Raw genomic sequence first — 22929 nt, forward strand, 5'->3', positions numbered from 1 at the left:
TACTTTTACCTATTTTTTTAGAATTTCCATCTAACTCTTGTTAAAAATTTGTGAATATATTGGTGAGTGTGAATATTGAATATTTTTTTTTTAGAGTGTGCTAGTAGAATTTATTTATTCGAAATCACAAACACTTTTGAGGGAAAGCAATTCAAATGCCTCAAATGTTTGAAGATATGCTGGGAATTGATACCCTTCCCTCTTTCAGTGCAAAGATATTAACCGCTAAGATTTCAATACACCCAAAACAACTATTGATAGAGATTCTTAATGTCGATCTTCAAACCTTCAGTTGGCACTCTGTTATCTTAACATACTGGCTTTCCATAGGCTTTTACAATGAATTTACATTATCTACAAAAGTTGCAAACTTACATGTGTGGTGGGGCAGGTGGCAGCTACCTTGAACAACCTGGCGGTGCTGTATGGAAAGCGGGGCAAGTACAAGGAGGCAGAACCACTGTGCAAGAGAGCGTTGGAGATCAGGGAGAAGGTGTTGGGCAAGGATCATCCAGATGTGGCCAAACAACTGAACAACCTCGCACTGCTCTGCCAAAACCAGGCAAGTGACATTAAGATAAGTAGTTTGTATACCAGTCTAAAGTACCCTGCATGTCCTTCAACAGTCCTTTAAGATCCTCCATAAAGTAATCCTCAGGTACAGTAACTCCCATCATATCCTACCACGGGTTAGAGGTTCTGGATGGATTAACTAGTCTATTTGAAAAATGATAATTTATTGATTCATTCTTATTAATATTATGTAATTAATAAATTTAGTCATCTTATTTTCTTTTATCTTCAGTTCATACTGTTTTACTACATTATGCACAATTTGTTCATCAGTTGGATAATAACTAGTATTCAAAATCATCACCACCAGTTATTAATTCTTTATTTTTCATATTCATAATATTTTGTGAATAACAACACTTTAAAATTATCAAGCAATTGTTTAGTTGGTTAGGCCAACTACTGAGTAGTGAGTACTGAACACAGCAAAATGTAATGAAACAGATAAACTGTAAGAACCCTTAATACGTGAGACTGTGTGCAAACTGCAAACTCACTATTCATTACTAAAATCCAACGACTTCCACAGGGAAAATACGAGGAAGTGGAGCGGTACTACCAGAGAGCGTTAGAAATCTACGAGTCCAAACTGGGGCCGGACGACCCAAATGTGGCCAAGACGAAGAACAACCTCGCCTCGTGCTACCTCAAGCAGGGGAAGTACAAAGAGGCAGAGATACTTTACAAGCAGATCCTGACGCGGGCGCACGAGCGGGAGTTCGGCACTATCGACGGTAAGTGGACCACCACTGTGCTGTAGCCTGCAATGTGGAGGGTGGAATGTGACGGTGCTTGGAGTCTAGAATAATAATGCTCTGTTGTCCTACGGTTGATATAAAGCTAATTTTTCTCACGGACAATTTGTATTACAATTCAGTTGGTGTTTTTTCTTTTTTATTATGTCTGCAAAACTTTTGACTTCTTGGACATTCTAGAATTAATTTACCTGGACTGGTAATTTAGACTACCGTTAGAAGTGGAGAGGGTTCAACCATCTCACATAAGTGGTGTCCCCACAAATTTTGCGTAATGTGGACAGGAAGGGTGCCAATTTTGACATATTTCGGGTTTTTGTTTTTAGGAAACTTTTAATAAAATTTGAATCTGAAACATAATGCAGTAGACTCCCGATTAATTCACGATAATGAGTGAATGATCATGGATGATAGAAATAATTGTGGATAACTCAAACCTAACCTAAAATTTGTAGGGAATAACAACGTTGACCTCAATGTATTGTTCAGATTTAATACAGGTTAAGGTAATAATAAAGAATTTTAAATTAAGTGTACATACCTTTTAACTAGGTTCTGCACACTTAATTTTTTTAACCATTATTATTTAAGAACATATGAAAAGGCCTATTAAACAAAAATAAAGACACACACACAAAATTTAACTTGTCAAACCTATTGCGCTGTTGGGAAGGATGTGACTCATCAATGGTCAGTAAAATAAACAACAGCAACTCTTTTTTATTTTGCAATACTGGTTAGTTCACTTGTATTTAATTGGGAGTCTACTCCTACTGTAGAGTCCACTTCCCTTTTATTCCACATCCATAAATACTATATACACTATCATAACTTTGAATCACATAAATTCAACTTGTTTAGAAAAGTGCATGACTTGCCTCACATTAAATTCTCATGGATATGGTGGTGACTGACTGACTGACCAGCCGGTCGTTTCATCAAACATGCGTGACTTACAGACCGTGACTCAATGTCCGCAAGTAGTACTAGGTCCAAGTGACAGAGGCAGGACTCTTTAACTATTAACTCTGTTGAGTTCTATATATTGTCACAGGCTCGCTCGCAGAGCTGTAAAAACAGTGGGGAGGTTTAGTTTAAGTATGTATCCTTTGCCAGCCTGTTGAGAAAACTGGACTGCCACATCATCAGGTGCCAAAATTGTAGGATTTTACAGTATCTACATTTTTTTTATTGAGTGATGAATAAAATCCTATCCAGATAATTTCTTTGGTGAAAATGTTTTGCAGGTATATGAAAAAAGAAAAACTATTTCCAAATCCAAAATCAATGTAACTAAATCAATAACTGTCAACTGTCAATTTTTAACTAAAATATATAATACTATGAGACATAGACTTATAAGATATTTGGGCAAATTTACATTCCATCCTCAGAGTATTAAAGTAAGAACTTAAAGTACAAGGACAATCTTCTAGAATCTCATCCTACCACCACCAAATAACTTGTGATGTCTGCTGTTGTGAAGTGACTGCAATGAGACTGTAATTTTGTGGCTTGATGTTTTTTTTTTTTTTAGTTTATTGTTTTGTTTGTTTTGTAGAATCTTGTTTTGTCTAGGATATTTTTGTAAGGGGTTTTTTTTTATTTGTGTTTTTCATAATGTGAAGAACATCAGGGTGTCTTTGGGGAATTTTTAAGTACTAGCAAGAAAATACGGGAATTTTGAGGAGTCGTTTTGTGGACACCCTGAATTCATTTTACTTGTTTTAGAATCTAGTTTATCAGTACAAAAATTATTTTACAGAATGTGATTGGAACCATTCCATTTTCATTTAAAACAATTTAATGTGTAAAATAAAGTCATCTCGTCATGTCAAATTTTTAAATCTTTTACTGAACATAGTGTTCCAATATGTTTTTTATAAAATTATATAAATTTCTTTATGACTTAGGTTGTATACTATTATTGTTGTGATTTAGTCTAATGAAAGATTCTTATTTTTATTTGTATTACATCACGGGTGTAGTTATATACTTAAAAGTAATAGTTAATTTTCATTTAAATGGTTGTATCTCCAAGTTTTTTTTATTTATGAAATAAAAGAGTAATAAACCATTGTTGCCTTCTATTAACTATATTATCGGGGGTTTTATAGTGTAAAAAATCAAATTTAAAATACATTTTTCTTTTAAGTTAAAACCTGCATCTCTTTATTTTTGTTTTTAAATAATTAATCAACACAACATCTTAGAATGGATTTCAATAATGTAATACATAGTGTGTAAATTGATACCTCATTCTTGTTTATACTTTGAAACCCCTGTTTCTATGAGACTTGAGTTGTTTAGTTTCAACTAAATCCCTCTTTTCGTTATGATATACAAGAGAAACCATGATGGTTTTGTGATGTTGGTTGTGTTAAGGTTAGGGTTCACTCGCTTTTTGGGCATTGCAATTTTAGTCATTTAGAGTGTATTTATTATTGTAGAAGATGTATTTAATATTTTTATATTTTGAAAGCTACCTGTAGTAAGTTAACTCCATACAAAGTAAATCTTTTCTAGGATTTTCTGATTACAATTTTTTTATGTTCTCACAAGTTAAAAATGTTTATCAATCAAATATTCTTGTACTTGAAAATATGTTTTATCATGATTTAATGTGGGTAGGCCACATATACAAAATTATTCTGTTACTGAAAGCATAAGAACACAAATTTGTTTTACAAAATTTACTTTGTCACAACCCGGTATTTTAGTAGACCTTTTTTTCCTGGTCTTGTGATAAACAAAAAAGTGATCAATGCCAAAGACTTTTCTTTGGGTAGACTATTTCACTATTTCCATCAAACTGTGTTACTATGTATATATTTTTTTATTTGAAAAACGAGAAAGTTGGCTATTTTTGTATTGTAACTTATCATTTACGTTTTGTATTTGTTTAGCTCAGTTTACTATGTTTTGTTCCTAGGCTTGTTTATTTGTGAACTGTAACTACCTACACTTTATGTGTACTTTGTTGTCGCTTTGTTTATAACGTTGTGTATTAATGTTTATATTTAGTTTGGCAATTTGTAGTCTTGTCAGTTTACGGGAGGAAGAATTTCAGCAGAAAATTTAAATATTTTAATTATTGATTTTTGGGTTATGAAATTTTATTGCTTAATACAAATGCCTTGTTTTATGTAAAAGTTTAAAGATAAAATATTTATTGGCCATTTTTTAAACGTAGCCCCTTTAAGAAGTGTTATGATAGTTCATGATTTTTTCTCATTCTTATTTGCGAGTTTAATATAGTTGAAACCTCAAGTCCGCTATTACTTCATTAATTGTTGCCAACACCACAGTTTATATTTTCAACCTCCGAGTCACTTTTTAAAGTTGAAATTCTTTCTTTCATAGTAATGTCAATTCTCAATGTACTGTTTGCTGCATTTATTTGCTTGCTTGTGCCTGTTTTGTCCAGGCAAGTACTTAAGCCTCTATTTGCCTTATTAAATAGTTACCACTTTAATTTGTGTTGTTTTTCTCCTATAGTCCAGTGTTAAATTAATACTTTCAATTTCATTCAAAATTTTCAAACTGAGGATATTTACTCTTCAAAATAATTAACTAGTCTTTTGACTAATAAAGATGTAAAGATACAATCATAATTTAAATATATTTGACCAGTTTTCTATTGTAAATGATGTATGAATAATATTTTCAGATTTATATTGTTGTGACATTTTTACTTCAGAATTTTGTTTTGTTTATTTAAATCATGTAAGGCAAATAATTAAACTATTTATTTTATTTTTCATTACTTAAAATGTACCCTTGAATTGGTTTAGAAATCTATTTGATTTGGTTTCACATAATTCTAGCAATTATAATTTGTTATGGTTATGTTTTTATCAAAGATAAAATAAGCAACACATAAAGGTTAGAAAGTATTTTTAACATATTAGATAGGCCTGCCTTATTTTGTTATGAGTTAAATATTTTACACAGAATGCTACTATAGTTCGGCCGCTTAGAAAACGACCTGCGCACTAATGCTAAACCAATGCTGGAGGAGGTCGTTTTCTAAGCGGCCGACCTATAATTAAAAATGTATTTTCCAGTTGTAAATTTGTTTATTTTGCTGGTTCCGAATTTTCATGTTATGTTAAAAGTTGAGTCTACCCCAGAAAAACATGGTAGGACCTAAACAAATGAACAAAGTTTGGTAATGAAATAATCAGCAAGTGATATCATGATCATTTAATTTCATATTGAAAATGTTTAATGTCAAGCCTTTTAGTTCATTATTCTTTTCATAATGTTTAAAATCACTTTGAAATAAATGTATGGAGTGAAAAGATTTGATACACCATTTTCCAAATTGTAAGCTTATTGTAGTGTCATGGTTTCTTGTTAAAGCAACCCTGTAATTTTATCTAGTTTACATATTGATTTGGTGGGGTAGGTATATTATATTTGCTAATATACTTTTGTTTTTACTTTGTATGCATGTGTTTGTTTATTATTTAAGACTCTTTTATTTTGGACTAGAAAATATTGTGCAACTTTTGACTCTGGAGAAACATTCAGTGGCAAAAGTTTGATTTATAATTTACCGTTTTGTGTTTTGGTTTAATTTAATTTCTGTTATTTATGTTGTGATTGTGAATGGTAGTTTTTACTTGTTTAGTTGAATTTCTTTCTTTTTCAAATACACCTCCAATAACTACACATGATTATATAAATATACTTTAGAAACATTTTATTTTATGACATGGTAAACATGATCTTTTTTCTAAGGGCTACAACAAAGTACAATTGTAACATCTTGACAAATTAGACCAGTTACTTTCTTATTTTATTTTGTAAAGTTTATCGCACACTTAAACTAAATTTAAGTTATTGAAGACTATTTTTTTCAAACTCGAATGAAAAGTGGCGTAGGCAAGTACACTTTCTACTTTTCTCATACCTACTTTGATTGAATCATACATTTTCAAACACAATAGTAGCCAATATTCAACACCACATAACATCAAAACTTAACCTCAAGACTAGTTAATACATTGTAAACTAACGATCAGATTTGAATGTGTTTTATAAATTAAACATGTACCTACTCCATCACTCTCAAATATATATTTTTTAACTAATAATTCGTTTAAGCTTAACTCATCCCTTTTCACGAGAAATCCTAATGGAGCCATTTAGCTTTTTTAAATATAGCTTTAAAGTGAACAATTAAGTACTGTAGTTACTAAAGATATTGAATGGTTGCCACTGAGTGTCAGAGTCGGTTGTGCAAGCGTTGACGCGTCCCGACGTGTTACAGGAGACAACAAGCCGATCTGGCAAGTGGCCGAGGAGAGAGAGGAGAACAAACACCGCAACAAGGAGAACGCACCTTACGGGGAGTACGGCGGATGGCACAAGGCAGCCAAGGTAACTTAGTAGCTCTATTGTTGTTCAACTAGAATATGCTTGAATGAGCGTTTCTCAGAGTAAAGCTGGGTTTACACGGTGCCAGTATGAGAAACATGTCAGAAAACAACTCACTGGCATGAAATTATTGGCTTTGGCCGTGAGTAGATTGAGGACAACTGGCCACCATCACGTGATGACAATTGGTGAAGACAACTGTCTCACAAACCCGCACTGTGTAAACCAAGCTTAAGCTAGTCTCCCTTAGTTTTTGATTTTTCAATAGATGATGGGACACAACAGATGCTATTATTTGCAATAGGTTGTCATGTAAGTTTTGGTTATAAAGTTGGCACGTTCATCATAAATCCTTAAAGCCGGGTTTATATATGATGCCAGTTGATCAAGTGTAGCATCTAAAGTCTGCCTCAGATTCCAAGTAGAGTAAAGTTTTGGACAGGGAATGGGATTGTGGTTCGAACAGATGTCTTTCATCAATCTATTGCCTAAGCATTCTTTTTTTCTTTCTATCATTTTGAGACTTTGAGTCAGTAATTTATAACAGTTTCTATGTTTTCTAATAGAAAGCCTTTCCAATATTTTTTTATCACAATTTTAGATTTTCAAATTGAATATTTATTGATAAATCTTTATCTTTTTTCAAAGTTCCCGTAAGATTGAAAGATTCTACTGCTAAGTTTGGATTTTCAAATATTGGTCTCTAGGAGATGATCATACAATTAACTAGTTAACATACTGGCCAACGTTTAAGCCTGGCTTACACGATGCCAGTTGGTGAGACAGTTCTCTTTGCTAATTCTCATCACATTATTGTGGGATTTTCGGAGGCCAGTTGTTCTCAGTCTACTCCCGGAGACAACAAATTTTCAGGGCAATTGTGTGGGCAGTTGTTAAGGCAAATGGCAATCGTGCCACCTACTGGCATCGGGTAACCCCGGCTTGAGATTATGTTGCAATAATCCATCCAAAACGTGTGCCAATATTATTACCAGTTCAATTCCCAAAGATCAAAATCCAACAGTCTACTTGCAGTGTGGCAGCCTCCTCCTAGTTTAGGTTTGGATTAATTTACCAATAGCTGTCTTCAGGAGGTGTTTTCAATGTCGTACATATAGCAGTCTTTGAGAAATTTCCTAAAAAATACAAACATTGTTTGGTTTGCAATAAATAAATGATTGACATGATTTTTTTATGTCTAGTCGAGCTGGTCTAGTAATATAGCACACGACTTTGGTCTTGTAGTTCCCAGGTTCAAAACCTGCCAGATCACCAATAAATTTTATACTTTACTTTACTTTAGGTCTAACCTGAAGTAATGTGAAAAACTATCCTGGGCTAGTGCCTAGCATCCTAGGAAAAAAACTATAGAATGAATATAATTTACGAGTGATCGTCCACAGGTTGACTCCCCTACAGTGACCACAACACTGAAGAACCTTGGAGCTCTCTACAGACGACAGGGTAAATACGAAGCTGCCGAGACTCTGGAGGACTGTGCCTTGCGCTCTAGGAAAGAGGTTAGTTTAGTTTTCAGTCCAGAGGTTATCAGTGTATGGAGGGTAGCAAGGTTAATTACCTTCGGCCAGACCTAGCAGGCTAGGATAGTTCTTGAAGTGTGTAAACACTGAGTAAAAGATTGTTTTTTTAATAGGCCACCCATTGGATTGTTTATACGATAAAAGAGGTTGTGTGAGCGCTGTCAAAACTGTGTATGGTGTAGGTTCTGTTGTGAGCATTGTGATAGGATCAGAAACTAAAAGGGTAAAGTAGAAAGAATAACCTAGTTAAAGGAAATGTTGTTCTTTATTAATCTAATACACAGGGTGCAAAAAGTCCTGCGATGGTAAAATATAAAAAAAATTATAATTACAGTGTTACAAAACTTGGCGCATAGTTACTGGGCATGAAAATCATTTTAACACATTATTCAGTGATACGCTACCTCCTAAGGGGGACAGCCCACAAGCAGTTGGAAGAAAATCTTAAATGCTATAAGCATAGGCTGATATGCACAACACTTGAAAATTACCTTATTTATTATAAATATAATTTTACACCTAAAATATTACACTATTTTTTTTCCGAATGCACGTCATGTCAATTTAATGTGCATATCAACAGTTTACATTAAGGATTTTCTTCTGACTCCCAGAGAGCCGTCTCCCTGAGGAGGCAGCGTAACACTCAATAATGTTTTATAATGATTACTTATAATGATTGTAATTGATATGCTAACCACTGGACATTTTATCCTTGCAGATTACTGAGACTTCTTAGTCTAAGTTACTCTCATGACCTCAACTATACAAAATGTTCTTTTTGTAATTTATTGCAATAAATTCTTGATTCTTGATTCTTAATGGTTTTTATGTCCAGTAACTCTGATCCAAGTTGTGAAGCTCTATCGCTAGTATTTTTTAATACTTGACTATCTCGGGACTTTTTTGCCACACTGTATAGATAGATGGTGTGAGACTTACAAAATGAGTACAAAATGCTTAGGTTGTGTTTCCTTTTGAAGTAGTCAATTTGTATAGTTCATCCAAGGCGATAGTTTCAAGATGGTTACCTCGTAGTCTCATTACCTCAAACAGTACAAGTATTACATTAAGGCAACCTGATTCTTGAAATATAAACGTTGGAACAACTGTTTTAAAGAATTCTAATGGTAAAAGGTGACACAATATATTTATTTTGCATTAGCCTTTAATCTAGGAAGCAAATTAAACTATGAATGACTGTTTGCTGAAACATTTTCGGTCAGAAAGGGAACAGTGCTGTAATGTTCTGTGTATGTCTAGGGCCTGGATATAGTGAAGCAGGCGAAGGTGAGTCAGATCCTCGGGAGCGGGGACGCGAGACGCAGTTCTGGCAACCGAGGACCTCGACTGGGCTCTCGTGAGAGTCTCGAGTCTATGAGTCAGTACGAGGGAGACGAGGTGAGCAAACACTCGTAACAACTGACAAGCCACGGAAACAATAAATGACAGAGCTGCTTTTTTAAAAACCTCAACTGGATTTCTGATTTGTGCAGGGATGTAAAGATAAAGAAGTATCTTAAGCGTAATTTCTCTTGCTTTTTCTAACAGTTCAAACAACATTTCAACAATTAGTATTCTCAGTAATCAAAACCCAAATCCGCGGATATCGCAAAATAATAGTAGTACCTTCTATTATTTTATGATGCCCGCTGTTTAGGAATACGTGATAAGCGGTATAGTTATTTAATTTGCTCGCTTAAACAGTTAAGATTACGTAACTAAAATAACAGTAATTTATCGTCCTATCTCAGTAATCTATTACCAGGGTATAGGTGACACTTCAGTCTCAGTGATAGCATTATTTATCCTATTTCATGAAATAAATCCATTTCTATTACTCTCCCTAACACACACATATTGGTATGTTTATTTAAAACTGCCAAATTACTGATTATTAATTTTTAATTTGTTTTTGTTGTTTTTTGCCTCCTGATCACAATTTAAATTATTACTAGAGGTTAAAATATCTTAATCTGTCATGTGATCAATTTCTCTGGGTGGTGACCTGTTTCAACCCAGCAATGGTCATCATCAGTCGTATAATTAACATGGAATCACTCCAAAGAGGTAATTGAAAGTCTTAAAATATGTAACGAAGAATAATTAACATATAAATACATTTTGACAGAACGCTTGTGGCCGCCTAATAAATTTATGGCCTCAATTGTTTTTTATGTATATTGGTTCTGACTGAGAAAATTGTACTGCAGTGACGCAATAAAAAATCATAAACAAAACCCTGATATTTAGAACCAAATAGAACTTCTTCAAAGAGTAGATTACCCGGATCGAAGAGAAAAAAATACCTGGGTTCAAAAGGTATACACAATTACTAGATTTAATCTTATCTATGTAACTATTTTACGACTTGTCATACTTGAAAGTTTTACGTACATTATTTGGCATCTTCCTAACAAATCTTCTGTGCAGTCATTATCACTGTTGTTCAAATAATAAAAATGTAAACCCTTTCTAAATCAGTGGATTTTGGAAAAATATTATCTACTTGTCTCTTATTGTTTCTGTGGGTTTTCAAAGAACAGAAATTAAATAATTTATTTTAGTTTCCTATAGATTAATGTGCATACAATTTATTAATTAATATTATCTATTCATATTGGGCTTATGACATCTCAATGAAAAATAAAGACATTTCGTTGTTACTTTTCTCAGGAGTCTTGTAATGCTTTTCCTACCAAAACTTTTAATATTTCTGTAAAAATTAAAAAAAGCAAATATTGGAACTTCACAATAACATTAGTACTATTTGAAGTAAATTTCGCAAAATATTTCCTTTGTTAGGTATTTGATGCGAAAAGTTTCAAAATAAAATTGTTCTAGGGTAAGGAACATTTAAAATTTACACATTGAACGTAATACAATTGACAAATAAATAAAATTGTTAATTTACATTATTACATAATATTTATTTACATTAGTTGTGTGATTTAAAATTTGTTACAGTTTTACACAGAAGTTGCTCTTATTTTGGAAATGCTTTTTATGGTTCAGAAGAAACATAATTGGAGAAATTAAATTTGCACCCAATTTAACTCATCAGGGTTTCCTCTGATGGATCTAAAACGTCAAAAGAACAAATAATTAACATGCGGGAATGTTTGAAATAAGGAAAATCTGTATCAAAGAAGCTAAGAGCTTAAAATAAAAATATCGATTTTCGTTTTATTTGGGCAGTTTTTTTTCATAACTTCCAGTTTTGTGAGTTATATGTATTTTTTAGTCAAATAAATCAAGAAGAATATTTTCTAGGATTTAAGGTTGTAGTTGAATTTACTTTGATTGTAAATCAGAGTTTAAAATGATATTTCACAGTAGTGATTTGCATCCTGAGAATAAATTATTAGAAATGTAAGTCAGTACAACTTTACATACATATACATTAAGCAAACAGAACTTACTGGTAGCACACTAAGGTAAGTTTTTGTGCATGATTGTTGAGTGTTTTTTATGCACTTACCTACAATAATCACAGTTTATTGTTTTCATCAAACAAAAATAAGTAAATTTTTTAGTGAATCACATTTAAAAAAATTAAAATTCTACTCAAAATTGTTAAATTACATAAATTGTTTTATTTCATCTAAAAGTTGCGCTTATGTAAAACTTAACACCTAATGGTTAATGGTTAACTTAACACCATTATTTATTTATACTAACCCAAACCAGAAAAACTCTTTGCCCATTTTTTAAATTGTTTTATTGTTTTATTTTATGATATATAGTATATACAATTAGGTCAGTGCCGTTGAAGCTGGTTGTACAGTTTAAATATAATTTACCACTACTTGCTTCTGAGGCTTTACCATCCAATGAACTCAAAACTGTATTGTTCATAACTTCTCATAACTCATAACTTGTTTCATCTATATTTTACACATTTAAAACTATTTCAATTTTACTAACTATTGAATGTTTACTTAATATAACATTGACATAGTTAAAATTGTGTTTTTGTAGATTTTAAAAATAAATTTTTCCACTAATTTGTGTTTATCAAACATTGCATGCAAATTAAAATGAAGAGTAAAAATGTTAAAAGTTTAATATGTTAAATGAAAATTTTCATTCATTACGTAAGACTTGATTTTTCAAAAGTGTCGAAGTTTGAAAACCAATGCTTTTTTACAAGATATTTAATTTAATATATAATGTTCACATACAAAGCCTATTTCTTTTCCAATAGTTTGGGAATAAAATAGGTTAGTCATTTGACTTTGAATTACAAATTGGTGTAAAAAATTATAATTTGCTAATTTTTATTAATTAATATTGCTTTTTGTTAATATCGCAGATTTTTACCCGATTTATCGCTAATTTTCTTAACTTACTAATTAGCAGCAAAAAAAGAGTGATTTGAAATTCTTTGATGGGCAATGTAATTGGCTGCTGTGGCAACTAGTTTCAGCTCACAATGGAGCCATTATCAGACGTTTCAACCACAGGATCGCTTCTTCCAAAGGTCGTTTTATTTCACACACATCTAAAAACAACAAAAACACAACACACATTACATATGGTCTGGCGGTCTAGAGGTAAACTCTCACCGGTCACATCGTACTAACTCTATTTGTGTTTTGTTTTTAAATGTGTATGAAATATGACAACCTTCGGAAGAATCTATTCTGTCCTTGTAACACCCGATGATGGCTCCATTGTGAGCCGAAACTAGTTGCCAAAGTAACCAATTGTATTACCAATATTACATTTTTTTAAAACCTCCTATAGTCTATCTTGGTAATCCGAAGCCAACACATCTTGAAAAGGAAAATTAATGAGATATAAACTGTGATTATTCCGCTTTTAGCTGCACCAGTTCTCTAGTTTAGTTTGTAGTCAGCTGTGAGGTAAGTGGATGGAAGATAAAGCCCTGTAAAATTTAGGTCTAATTTGCCAAAACCTGGGCTGAGAGCCCTAAAATGTACTTACATTGTTTTTTTGAAAATCATAGGTGCTAATGATACAAGCTTCTAAAAACATTAACTTTTTTGAATAAAGCAATTTGTATTCAAGATAGCAATACATTTTCAAGTTTTGATTTAAAAAAAATAAAATCTTTATGTAGGGAGAAAGAATTTTTACTGACATGCAAAACATCAATTACTTTGATTGAATGGAAAATTTCTCTTATATGGTCATTCTTGTTAGTGACTCCAGTTTATATGGATCCAACAAATATTTGTGTACTCAGTAAAACCCAGAATAACAGAAAAAAAAGTGAGGCTGTTTGCGATAACCTATTTTTCAGTTAATCAATGTTTGAGATTTAAGGGTTTAAGGAGGCCTGTCTTAAGAATTTTGTAATGAATGTAACAGCAACTTAACTTACTGGCGAAAATATATGAAAATGCACAAATAAACACAAAAACTCTAATTTTTGGAGCTACATTAGAACTCCAATCATCCGTACCGTAACACATGTGGTAGATAGAAGATACAAATAGCTGGATTTTTATGAAAAATCTGGATATTTTACAGTAAATAGGCTGAGTCAAGCCAAGCTTTTACTATTGCGATCTCATAACACGTCTGCAAAGGTGGACGGAGGAAAATATTTTAAGATTTTGTCACAATCGTGAGAAAGATGACACTGTTTTCGTGACTGCGGGAGACAATGGTGATCTCTACAAGACGGCAGATGATGTTAAAGATTTTATCGCGATCACGGAAAACAAAGACGACTTTCCATGACCAAAGGAGTCATGATCTATTTTACACAACTGTGGGAGATATAGATGTTTCCATGATCGCGGGAGATGATGATGATGTCTTCAAGACTGCGGAAGATGTTTTAAGATTATGCCGCGATCGCAGAAAACAAAGACGACTTTCCATGACCAAAGGAGTCATGATCTATTTTACACAACTGTGGGAGATATAGATGTTTCCATGATCGCGGGAGATGATGATGATGTCTTCAAGACTGCGGAAGATGTTTTAAGATTATGCCGCGATCGCAGAAAACAAAGACGACTTTCCATGACCAAAGGAGTCATGATCTATTTTACACAGTTGTGAGAGATATACAAGATGTTGCCATGATCGCGGGAGATGATGATGATGTCTTCAAGACTGCGGAAGATGTTTTAAGATTATGCCGCGATCGCAGAAAACAATGACGAGTTTCCATGAATGTGAGTCAATGAAAAAATTACCGCAAAGGAGTTTATGGATTTCTGCCTTCTTGAACAACAATTATAATTACTGCACTGTGGTTTTAGGATTTTTTTCTTTCTGTAAGCAATTCGGATAGTTGAGAGATGGGATAGTTGGAGCTTTACTGTAAGTGTTTATGTGTATTTGTGCACTTTCATCTATTTCGTACGTAAGGTAAGCCTGCTGTCAAACCTATTCATTACAAAATCCTTAATTTTCCAATTGATTTGAATTAGTATTATAGTTTCCGTTGACCCAGGTTTAGGTTTGACAGGTTACAGGTAAAAGCGGTTTTACTGCATTCCTGAAACATGAAAAATAAAAACCATAAATATATACATCAATTCTACTTAAAACTTGTGTTTCATTTAAGAAATAAATGGAAGCAAAATTTGAATTTTGTCTAGTACTATTTTACAACAGACTTATAAAGTAAATTTGTAATAAAATAGGATTACATCAAATTCATTCAACTTTTTAACATATTTTAATTGTTTAGGTATGTTTTTCAGAGAACTTGAAACCTAATCTCAAGTTTCTCTTAGATTTGAAGATGCGAGGTATGTAAAGCAACCTTATAGCGGGAGTTCATACCAATGGGGAAACAGTTGTACACTTTGTCCCATACCAGTCCTGCGTTTAGAACCGATGTTGACATTTTTATTTGTCACAGGGAACTGGTTATGTACAGAGAACTGGGGCGTTGGACCCACGCACGGGCGGACTCAAAAACAAACTTTTCAACGTTCTCGGACTCAACCACAACGCGTGATGAATGCCATCTTGCATGCTAGGTTAAGTCTTATCTACTTAATTTGAGCCGCACCGAGTTTTGCGGAAATACATAGCTCCTTTTATACATTTATTTGCTCGGTTACGAGTAATTTAGGATTTATATAGGTTGATTCAGTTGGAGGTTACAATTTTAAAATGGGTTAGCATGCATTTAGTTTACTTCCTGAGTATGTTTTTTAGACACTTTCTTAGAATGTTCATTGAACATTACAAATGGCATCTGTCAGATCACTGATCTTCAGACTTTGCCCTTTTGATGAAACGTTGAATCACTTTCTTGTTCAATTTTGTGAGGTTTTATGGAAAATTCTAGTCTCAACCTTCAGTTCCGAATCAAGTTGGGTTTGATTGTCTAACCTTCTACTTCAAGTTACCTCAAAAAAACTTCAAGTTACGTAAAAAATGTATCTAATTGTGTGAGGTTTTTCCACCTGTATAAGAGTCCCTGTCCTGTTGGATTGATTTGATTTGATTTGAACCACAAGTTGTTCAGATTGTCATTACCACTCACTTCCATCTTCTGCCAAATGTAATTACTTATCATCTCCTGATAATGGTCCCCATTGACTGCAACAGCTTTGGCATTTTCCAAAACTTGAGGAACAAGCATCAAATCTTTCTCTTTTTTTAAAAGTTATTTGCATTTAAAACACATTCTCTTATTGAACAACACTCCTTGTAAACAAAAACAACAACAAATGCCCTTAAACAATGCCCAGTTATGCAAATTATCTTAAAATTGTAACCTTTAACTGAATCACTTGTTATTATATTGTGATTATCTTGTTGATAATATTTGTATAAGCTCCTTTTGAGCGTTTTGTAAAAAAAACTGTGAATATAGAACCACCAGTTACTTTATACACTAATGTATATAAAATGTTATCAGAACAAATATTTTAAGCGGTTTATTGCCAAAATTATTGGCATGTTATTGAATAGTTCCTTTTTTGCATTTTATGACAAAATCAAGAATTCTCATTTTGATCAAAATTTTATTTTACAAACTTAGACTTTGTTTAGTCGGATACCCTTTGACATGACAAGCACATCATAGCAAGTTTTTTTTGTTAGTTTTAGAAGTGTAAGCCATAAACTAATCAAACTTAGAGTGTAGGCTGCGTCATTCTGTACGCTTAGAATGCTCAACAGATTTTAGATGTGTAATGTTTTGTTAGCCTAGTGGGTTAGTTGCAATGATGCGACGTGGGCATGTTGATGGAGGTTTTGTTTTTAATGAAAGCAAAGTTGATATTTAATCTGATAAGCCTATCTAATATTGCATTTCTGAACTACTCTCATAGCTAGTTATTTTTCATATAATTTTTCTACTGCATCTATATGGAACACAGTTCTTTTCACCTTAATCTATTTGAATCTAATACGTTGCAATCTCGTATTTATTTTTTTATTTTTTCCAATCATGCTTTCATCAAACAAGCCTTCTTCAATGCTCTGTAATTTTTATTTCCTATTATTAGTTATTGTTTTAGATTTGTGGGCTTCCCTAAACCTTAGACTATATTTGATTGTTTATTTTATACCTAGTATATTAGTTTTGTGTATGTTTGATCAGGTAGATAATTCCTATTATTCATTGAAAATAACTGAACAAAATACTTATTCTGTTTTTAAATACTCGTTTACGATGTTTTTAATGTATAGTTTATGTACAATTCTTTTTTTTATATTGTAGATTTTAATTATACAATATAATGATTTTAAAATCTTAATTTATTTTTTTAAAATTAAACATGTACTGATAAACACAAAAAGATCTTTTAATTTTTTAGTTTTTATAGCATACTCCGTGTATTAACTAAATCTATGTGAGTGTTAGCTGAGATATTTTTATTTTATTTTGATGGAATATTTTCTTAGAGAACCCAAATTTATTGTTAGATCTTCTATACATGAAGAAAGAAGGAGTGGATACACACAACTAACTTACCCATGTATAGAGTTACAGGCAGTTGATTGCACACAAAAAGTTCAAAACACAATTAACTTTTATTGTATTGCTTACACTTCCTTATGATGAAGCTTCTTGGAGGAGAAAGATATGAAATTAATTTTATTGTGAACTTTAGTGAGCTATAAACTGTTTGGAACTATTTTCTTGAGTAGGATTGTTGTGTATCCATCTTCCTTAATGCATTCTCAAGCCAAGTGCTCTTTCCTCCAAAACAAACCTAATAGATCTTATATTATCTTTTATATTAACACATCTGATAAACACTCACAAAGAAAAGATTCTGTATTTGCCCAAAGTTTACTGTCTGGGAGTCTTGTCCCGACCAAGGGAGGTATGTTACCTTGGCTCTGCCGTTGCCTTCTAGTTATAGCATTGTTTGTATATACGGACAACTTTTGTAAAAATAAAAGGAGCTGTGATGACAGATTTGAGTTTCATTTGAGCCCACGCCACCGCCCCTGGTTCTCTGTACATTACAAGGGAGGGTTCACATTTTTATCGGGTTGTTTTAAAGGGGAAAATGAAGCGAAGCGGGTCTTTCTCCAAGCTGAAAGCGTCTATTCGCCGATCGAGTGCTCGACTGATGAGATTCGGCCGCTCAAGTGAAGCGGAGCTCAGGTAGGTTCTGGCATGTGCGGTCTTGTCGTGTTTCTACTAATTCGCTGTGTGATGTTCCTTTGTTTGTTAGTTTTTTGTATGTTACTTTTTTCGTCTAGAAGCTGCTTTTAGATTTTGCAATTTTTTGGAATTCCTAATGGATTTTTGTGTCGTAGTAACAGTGTAATGCTCATGTGTATTTTTGTAAGAACTTAGATGGGGTTTTTTCATAGATTTTGTGGTTTTAATGTTCCACTTTGCCTATGTTACTTCTATGTTTTTGCCTTTTGTCTTGTGTGTTCTGTTCTTAATGTTAATTACGCAAAACTGACTGTTTACTCGGTATCCTTTTCAGGTGTTTCACTTTTTCATTCATTGTTGATAATTGTAATTAAGGTGTGGTGTCTTTAATAGACTTATTAAAAACAAAAAAATATTTAAACTCAAACAGATTTTTAAAGAAATATAAATTTAAGGTACAAGTGAAATAAAGATTAAATCATTGAATGCTGTAAGCAGCAGCATTGTCGCTTGTAATGAAGAAAAGTTAGGAAAAGTATTGTGAAAGAAGGATTCTGGGGTTTTATTTAAACGTCGAACAGTTGACAAGGTTTGAGAAAGTATTTCCAACAAAGGAATAGGAGAACTCTATATAATGGCAGACTTACAAAAGTCCAATTACTTTTAGTACACAAAGATTTTGTTCTAGATCTAAGAATAATAATACAAATTTTGTGTAGCTGCAGAAATCTTGGAACTCTGACCTGAAATCTGCCTACATAAAATCTACGGCTTTATTTGGCTCCCAGCGAGCCAAGCTTAATAATTCTGGTAAGAGATTTCAAAACAGCACATGGAATATTCCAGTTTGAAACATCACTAGCACTGAGAGCAATGCTTCATTTAAATTTTTACAATAGGTAGTTTTGAATCGGCACCTCCACTAAGCAAGTGTTTTCCAAGCTTATCAAAACACAAAACAGGTTTAATATAATTATGAGTGCTTTATTTAACGTTTATCATGTTGAAGATTCTTCTTTTGATTGAATTGGGTTACTGACTAATTTGGATACATGTGCTGATATTTAGGCACTGATGCATACACAGGTGCCAATTAAAAGTTAATTAGAGTGACAATCAGTCAAATCATAGGCAGATTGAGTCAGTTAGGTAAATGTGTTTACCTACGACCGTTTTTTAAAGTAGCCATTTCAGTTCAGTTCTTAGAATTGAAAAGTTTCACTTAACAGCTTTTTACTTTCATATCAGCATAGTTTCATTTCATATCAGCATAGTTTTTCTCATATCAACACGGGTAACGGACCAATGAGGTTCAAGGATTGAGAGAAAAGAAGTACAATTGTAATACTTCGAACGTCAACTAATCAGCTGATCAGTTGACAATTTTAATTGTTGATCCTGCTTGTTCCTGTTGATACTCGCGTATTCTTAACCTAAGTTGGTGGAAGTTAAATGAAGGTTGATTTTAAAATATCAGTTAGTGAAAGTGATGTTGACAAGATCACAAACTGTTTGTGCTAATCTTTTGCCACCAAAATCAAAACAAAGGTACCTTATGCAATTACATACCAGCAATTCATTAAATGGACGAAACAAAATAAGGTTAAATTGATAAATGAAAATGTTCTTCTGGTTTATTTTGAAAACCTCTTAACCACTTTTTCACCCAACTCGTTGTGGACCACATATTCGATGCTGAGATCTAACTGAAAATTAACTGTTTCACTATATTATTCAGCTGTCCAAAAATTTAAGCAATATTTCCCTAATTGTACCTGATACAGTATTTATGGTAAGAATGCTGCTAGCAGAACCTATTGCCTGAAAAAGTAACGTATTATTTAACAAAGTTTTATAAACACGTAATTACATGAAATCAGCTGATTATCAGTGTTGGGGAAGCTACTTTTAAAATGTAGCTAGCTACAACTACTGCTACATTTCCAAAAAAGTAGCTTAGCTACAGCTACAGCTACAGTTCCGAAAAAGTAGCTAGCTACAACTACAGCTACAATGAAATGTAGCTACAGCTACAATTTTAGCTACTTTTCCAAAGACGTTACTTTTTTTTCTACGAACATTAGGTAAATGTAAAATTAATTGCAACTACATTTTTAAACAAACATTTAAACAAAAAAGGTCAGTATTGTATCCAACATTACTTGGAAAACAAATTATTCATAGATTGTGTTTAATTTGTTGGCGTATAAACCTAACATTACAACAACAGAACCAAATAGTTGGGTGCCCCGTCATATTTAGTACATATTTTTAAATATTGCATTATTTTTAAGCGTCTTATATGTAAATTTCATTAAGTTCAAAGGACATACAACCAAACTATATTTTAAAAGCTCATTTTATTTCCTTAATATAGATTCATTTATATATGTCTTATATCAACAATTAAGACCAATAAAACTGTAAAAACGATGATTTAAAATACTTTTTTGTGTTCCTAGCCTACTGAAATTGGAGTTTATTGCCTTTCTTTATTTTTAATGTTAAAAACGACATTGCTATAACTTTTAACCATAGTGATAAGTTACTTGTTCTATGAATAACACTTTTCTATGTCAAGAAATCGTCCTTTATTGTCATTATGCATAGGGCAAATTGTGCTTCAACCTAGTTGGTGCAGAAAACAGTATTCAGCAACTTATCCTAAAATCGGCTTTTAATTTAAACATGTTGAAAATTGTAAAGTAAAAATAACATGTAGGCCTACTTGGCTATGTAACAAGTTGGCTATAGTAGGCTTGTTCTTGCAAGGACTAAACAGATATATTCCTAATAATTGAACTTGGAACTTTGTATTCGTCTTAAACCATAGTATGCCTAGGAATAGTCCTAGATACAAGAGCTGTTAGCAGGAGCAAACTTTGCTAATTTTTCAATGTAAGTTTCATGTTATATGGAGATTTTTCGTTACAATCATCATGTAGTCTAGGCATATCTTAAATCTCATCAGGTAATTTCCTCTTTGTTAATTTAGTAAAAATTTGAAAAATATTCGTAATCTAACCAAGGAAGGGCTTGTGATGATGAACAACAATCAACAGCTGAATCAAAGGTTGATAGACCAGCTTTCTCATTAAGTTAAGGTTTAGTGTTGGTGTCCATTAAAACCCAAGTTGAAACACTATCGATATAATAAAGAAACTAAATTGATTACTAATTTCCCTGCCAACCACTTGCAAGCATTCAATGATTCAATAGCTTCTCTTGTCACCGGTAACGTTTAAACGTCGTCTGCATCTAGCGATTTTATTTTATCTGACAGTAATCATAGAGTAGTAAATTGGAAATGAGAGCCAAAAATTCGGATAACACTCATTTAATGACCTCCATGTCCACACAACGTTGTAATAGGGAATGAAACGGCTGCCACCAGCTGTATGAAGCCAAGAAAGTAGGCCTAATTTTTTTGAAAATCTCAGTTTGATATTGAAAGAGGTTGTTTCACGTAAGGTTGAGGTTATGATAAAAATCACTATCTCAAACATGGTTAATGTAGCGAGAAAAGTAGCTAAAATTCCGCTACAACTACTTTAAAAATGTAGCTAGCTACAGCTAAAGCTACAAAATCTTAAAAGTAGCGTAGCTACAGCTAACGCTACAAAAAAAGTAGCGCGCTACTGTAGCGTCGCTACTTGTAGCGCGCTACTTCCCAACACTGCTGATTATACAATAAGTCGTTGCATCACTTTCAGTGACAATGACAATAAACGAAAACATAACCTCTCTAGGAAGTTATGAGTAGTGATTGTTAGTAATAAAAACCCAGATTTTTAGTAATTAAAAAACGGTCGTAGGTAAAGTAGTGTACGCAACTCACGTTAATAGTCTTTCAAGATTCATGTGTGTATTTATGAGCCGTTATTTTAGTCAGACCATGTTTTTTTAACATAGGTTCCCAAAATTTACTTTTTACTGTAACCTAGACAATTCTCAACTGTTGCGAACCGGTATCGTAAAGGACTACTTTTACTAACGGAATGTCAGATATGTAGCATGTAGTCAATCATTTTGGCCTCGGCATGGGACGCACAGTAAATAAAAATATTCTTCAACTTTTAAGTTTAAAAAGTTGATATTCTAGATAATGACGCAACTGGTGCAACTAAAAATGTGTATATCTTTAAAAAGTTATGATTGATGAGGATCTCTCGTTCTTCGTTGATTAGCTTAGAATGTCAATCATTGATTTTTACTTAAACTTTAAACTTGAAATAATTTTCATGTAATAATGGAAATAATGGCCAAAGGCTGGTTTGATGCATATCAATAGGAGAACATTTTCTAACGTTGTTTTATCTCATCAATAGCACAGCAGTAATTTTGTAGTTTTTCAACACATAAGGGAATTTGGTGATTCTAGGTCCTTGTCAAGAGAGGGGGGAGAGGGGGTTTTCTGGGGTCCACTCCCGCAATGTTTGGCATTTTTAAAACTGTATGGTGGCTTTCTAAAAAAAAATCTATTGTTTATGTCTAGAACTGTGTCTAAAAACCTTCATTACGTTTTTAGGACGAGATGTATGTTTAAATTTATTTTCCCAGGGTCCAATCCGTTAGTCCCTAAAGCCCCCTCGAGCCACCCCTGTAAGGGACTAAGACTTTTCTGATTATATAGTCCAGGAGTACTGGAGCTATCCCACACTCGTTAGCTATTTAAGGAATTAAACTCTATAGATTAGTAACATAAAAAGTTTAACGATATTTCTAAAATTAAAAATACACAATTTCCAATTATCTCTCTGTTTCCGATACTTGACAGTTTATGTGGCATAAAAGATTTCATAGTAAGGACATTGTGTCCTTACAGTTTGGCTTGGTTAAAACATCAGTGTTTATGACAGAACTCAGTAATTTACATTAACGCTTAATTCAACTATGTTCATTTTCATTCTAAAAACAGTTACATATTGGAATTCAATATTTGCTACTCTATATAGTCAAACTCAACTGCCTCCTCTTCTAACTCTCTTAACTATTTCCTCCATCTTCATATCAAACCCACTTCCCACCTTTAACTGTGATCTCCAACACACACACAACCGAAACTACACTGAACACTAACAACTAAAATGACGTCTGAAGGAATAAAAAA

General features: G+C 32.8%; 1 protein-coding gene across 8 annotated transcripts in view; it reads left to right on the plus strand.

The window, feature by feature from the left end:
* LOC128985410 (kinesin light chain-like) overlaps window positions 1-22929 on the plus strand; it is a 145973-nt gene that overhangs the window by 117956 nt on the left and 5088 nt on the right. For 4 of the 8 annotated variants that reach the window (XM_054404871.1, XM_054404876.1, XM_054404877.1 and 1 more), the window contains 6 exons: window positions 392-562; window positions 1103-1307; window positions 6607-6716; window positions 8117-8233; window positions 9518-9655; window positions 17716-17819. In XM_054404871.1, the coding sequence (XP_054260846.1) occupies window positions 392-562; window positions 1103-1307; window positions 6607-6716; window positions 8117-8233; window positions 9518-9655; window positions 17716-17819 (845 nt within the window). Of the gene's footprint in view, window positions 1-391; window positions 563-1102; window positions 1308-6606; window positions 6717-8116; window positions 8234-9517; window positions 9656-11221; window positions 11420-15104; window positions 17626-17715; window positions 17820-18538; window positions 18630-22929 lie in introns of those variants that run through there. The other 4 variants (XM_054404879.1, XM_054404878.1, XM_054404880.1 and 1 more) reach the window with 4 other exon arrangements.

Source organism: Macrosteles quadrilineatus, unplaced genomic scaffold (assembly GCF_028750875.1).
Source record: "Macrosteles quadrilineatus isolate MER2022 unplaced genomic scaffold, UCM_ALF_1.0 Scaffold_2__2_contigs__length_208266976, whole genome shotgun sequence".
NCBI lineage: Eukaryota > Metazoa > Arthropoda > Insecta > Hemiptera > Cicadellidae > Macrosteles > Macrosteles quadrilineatus.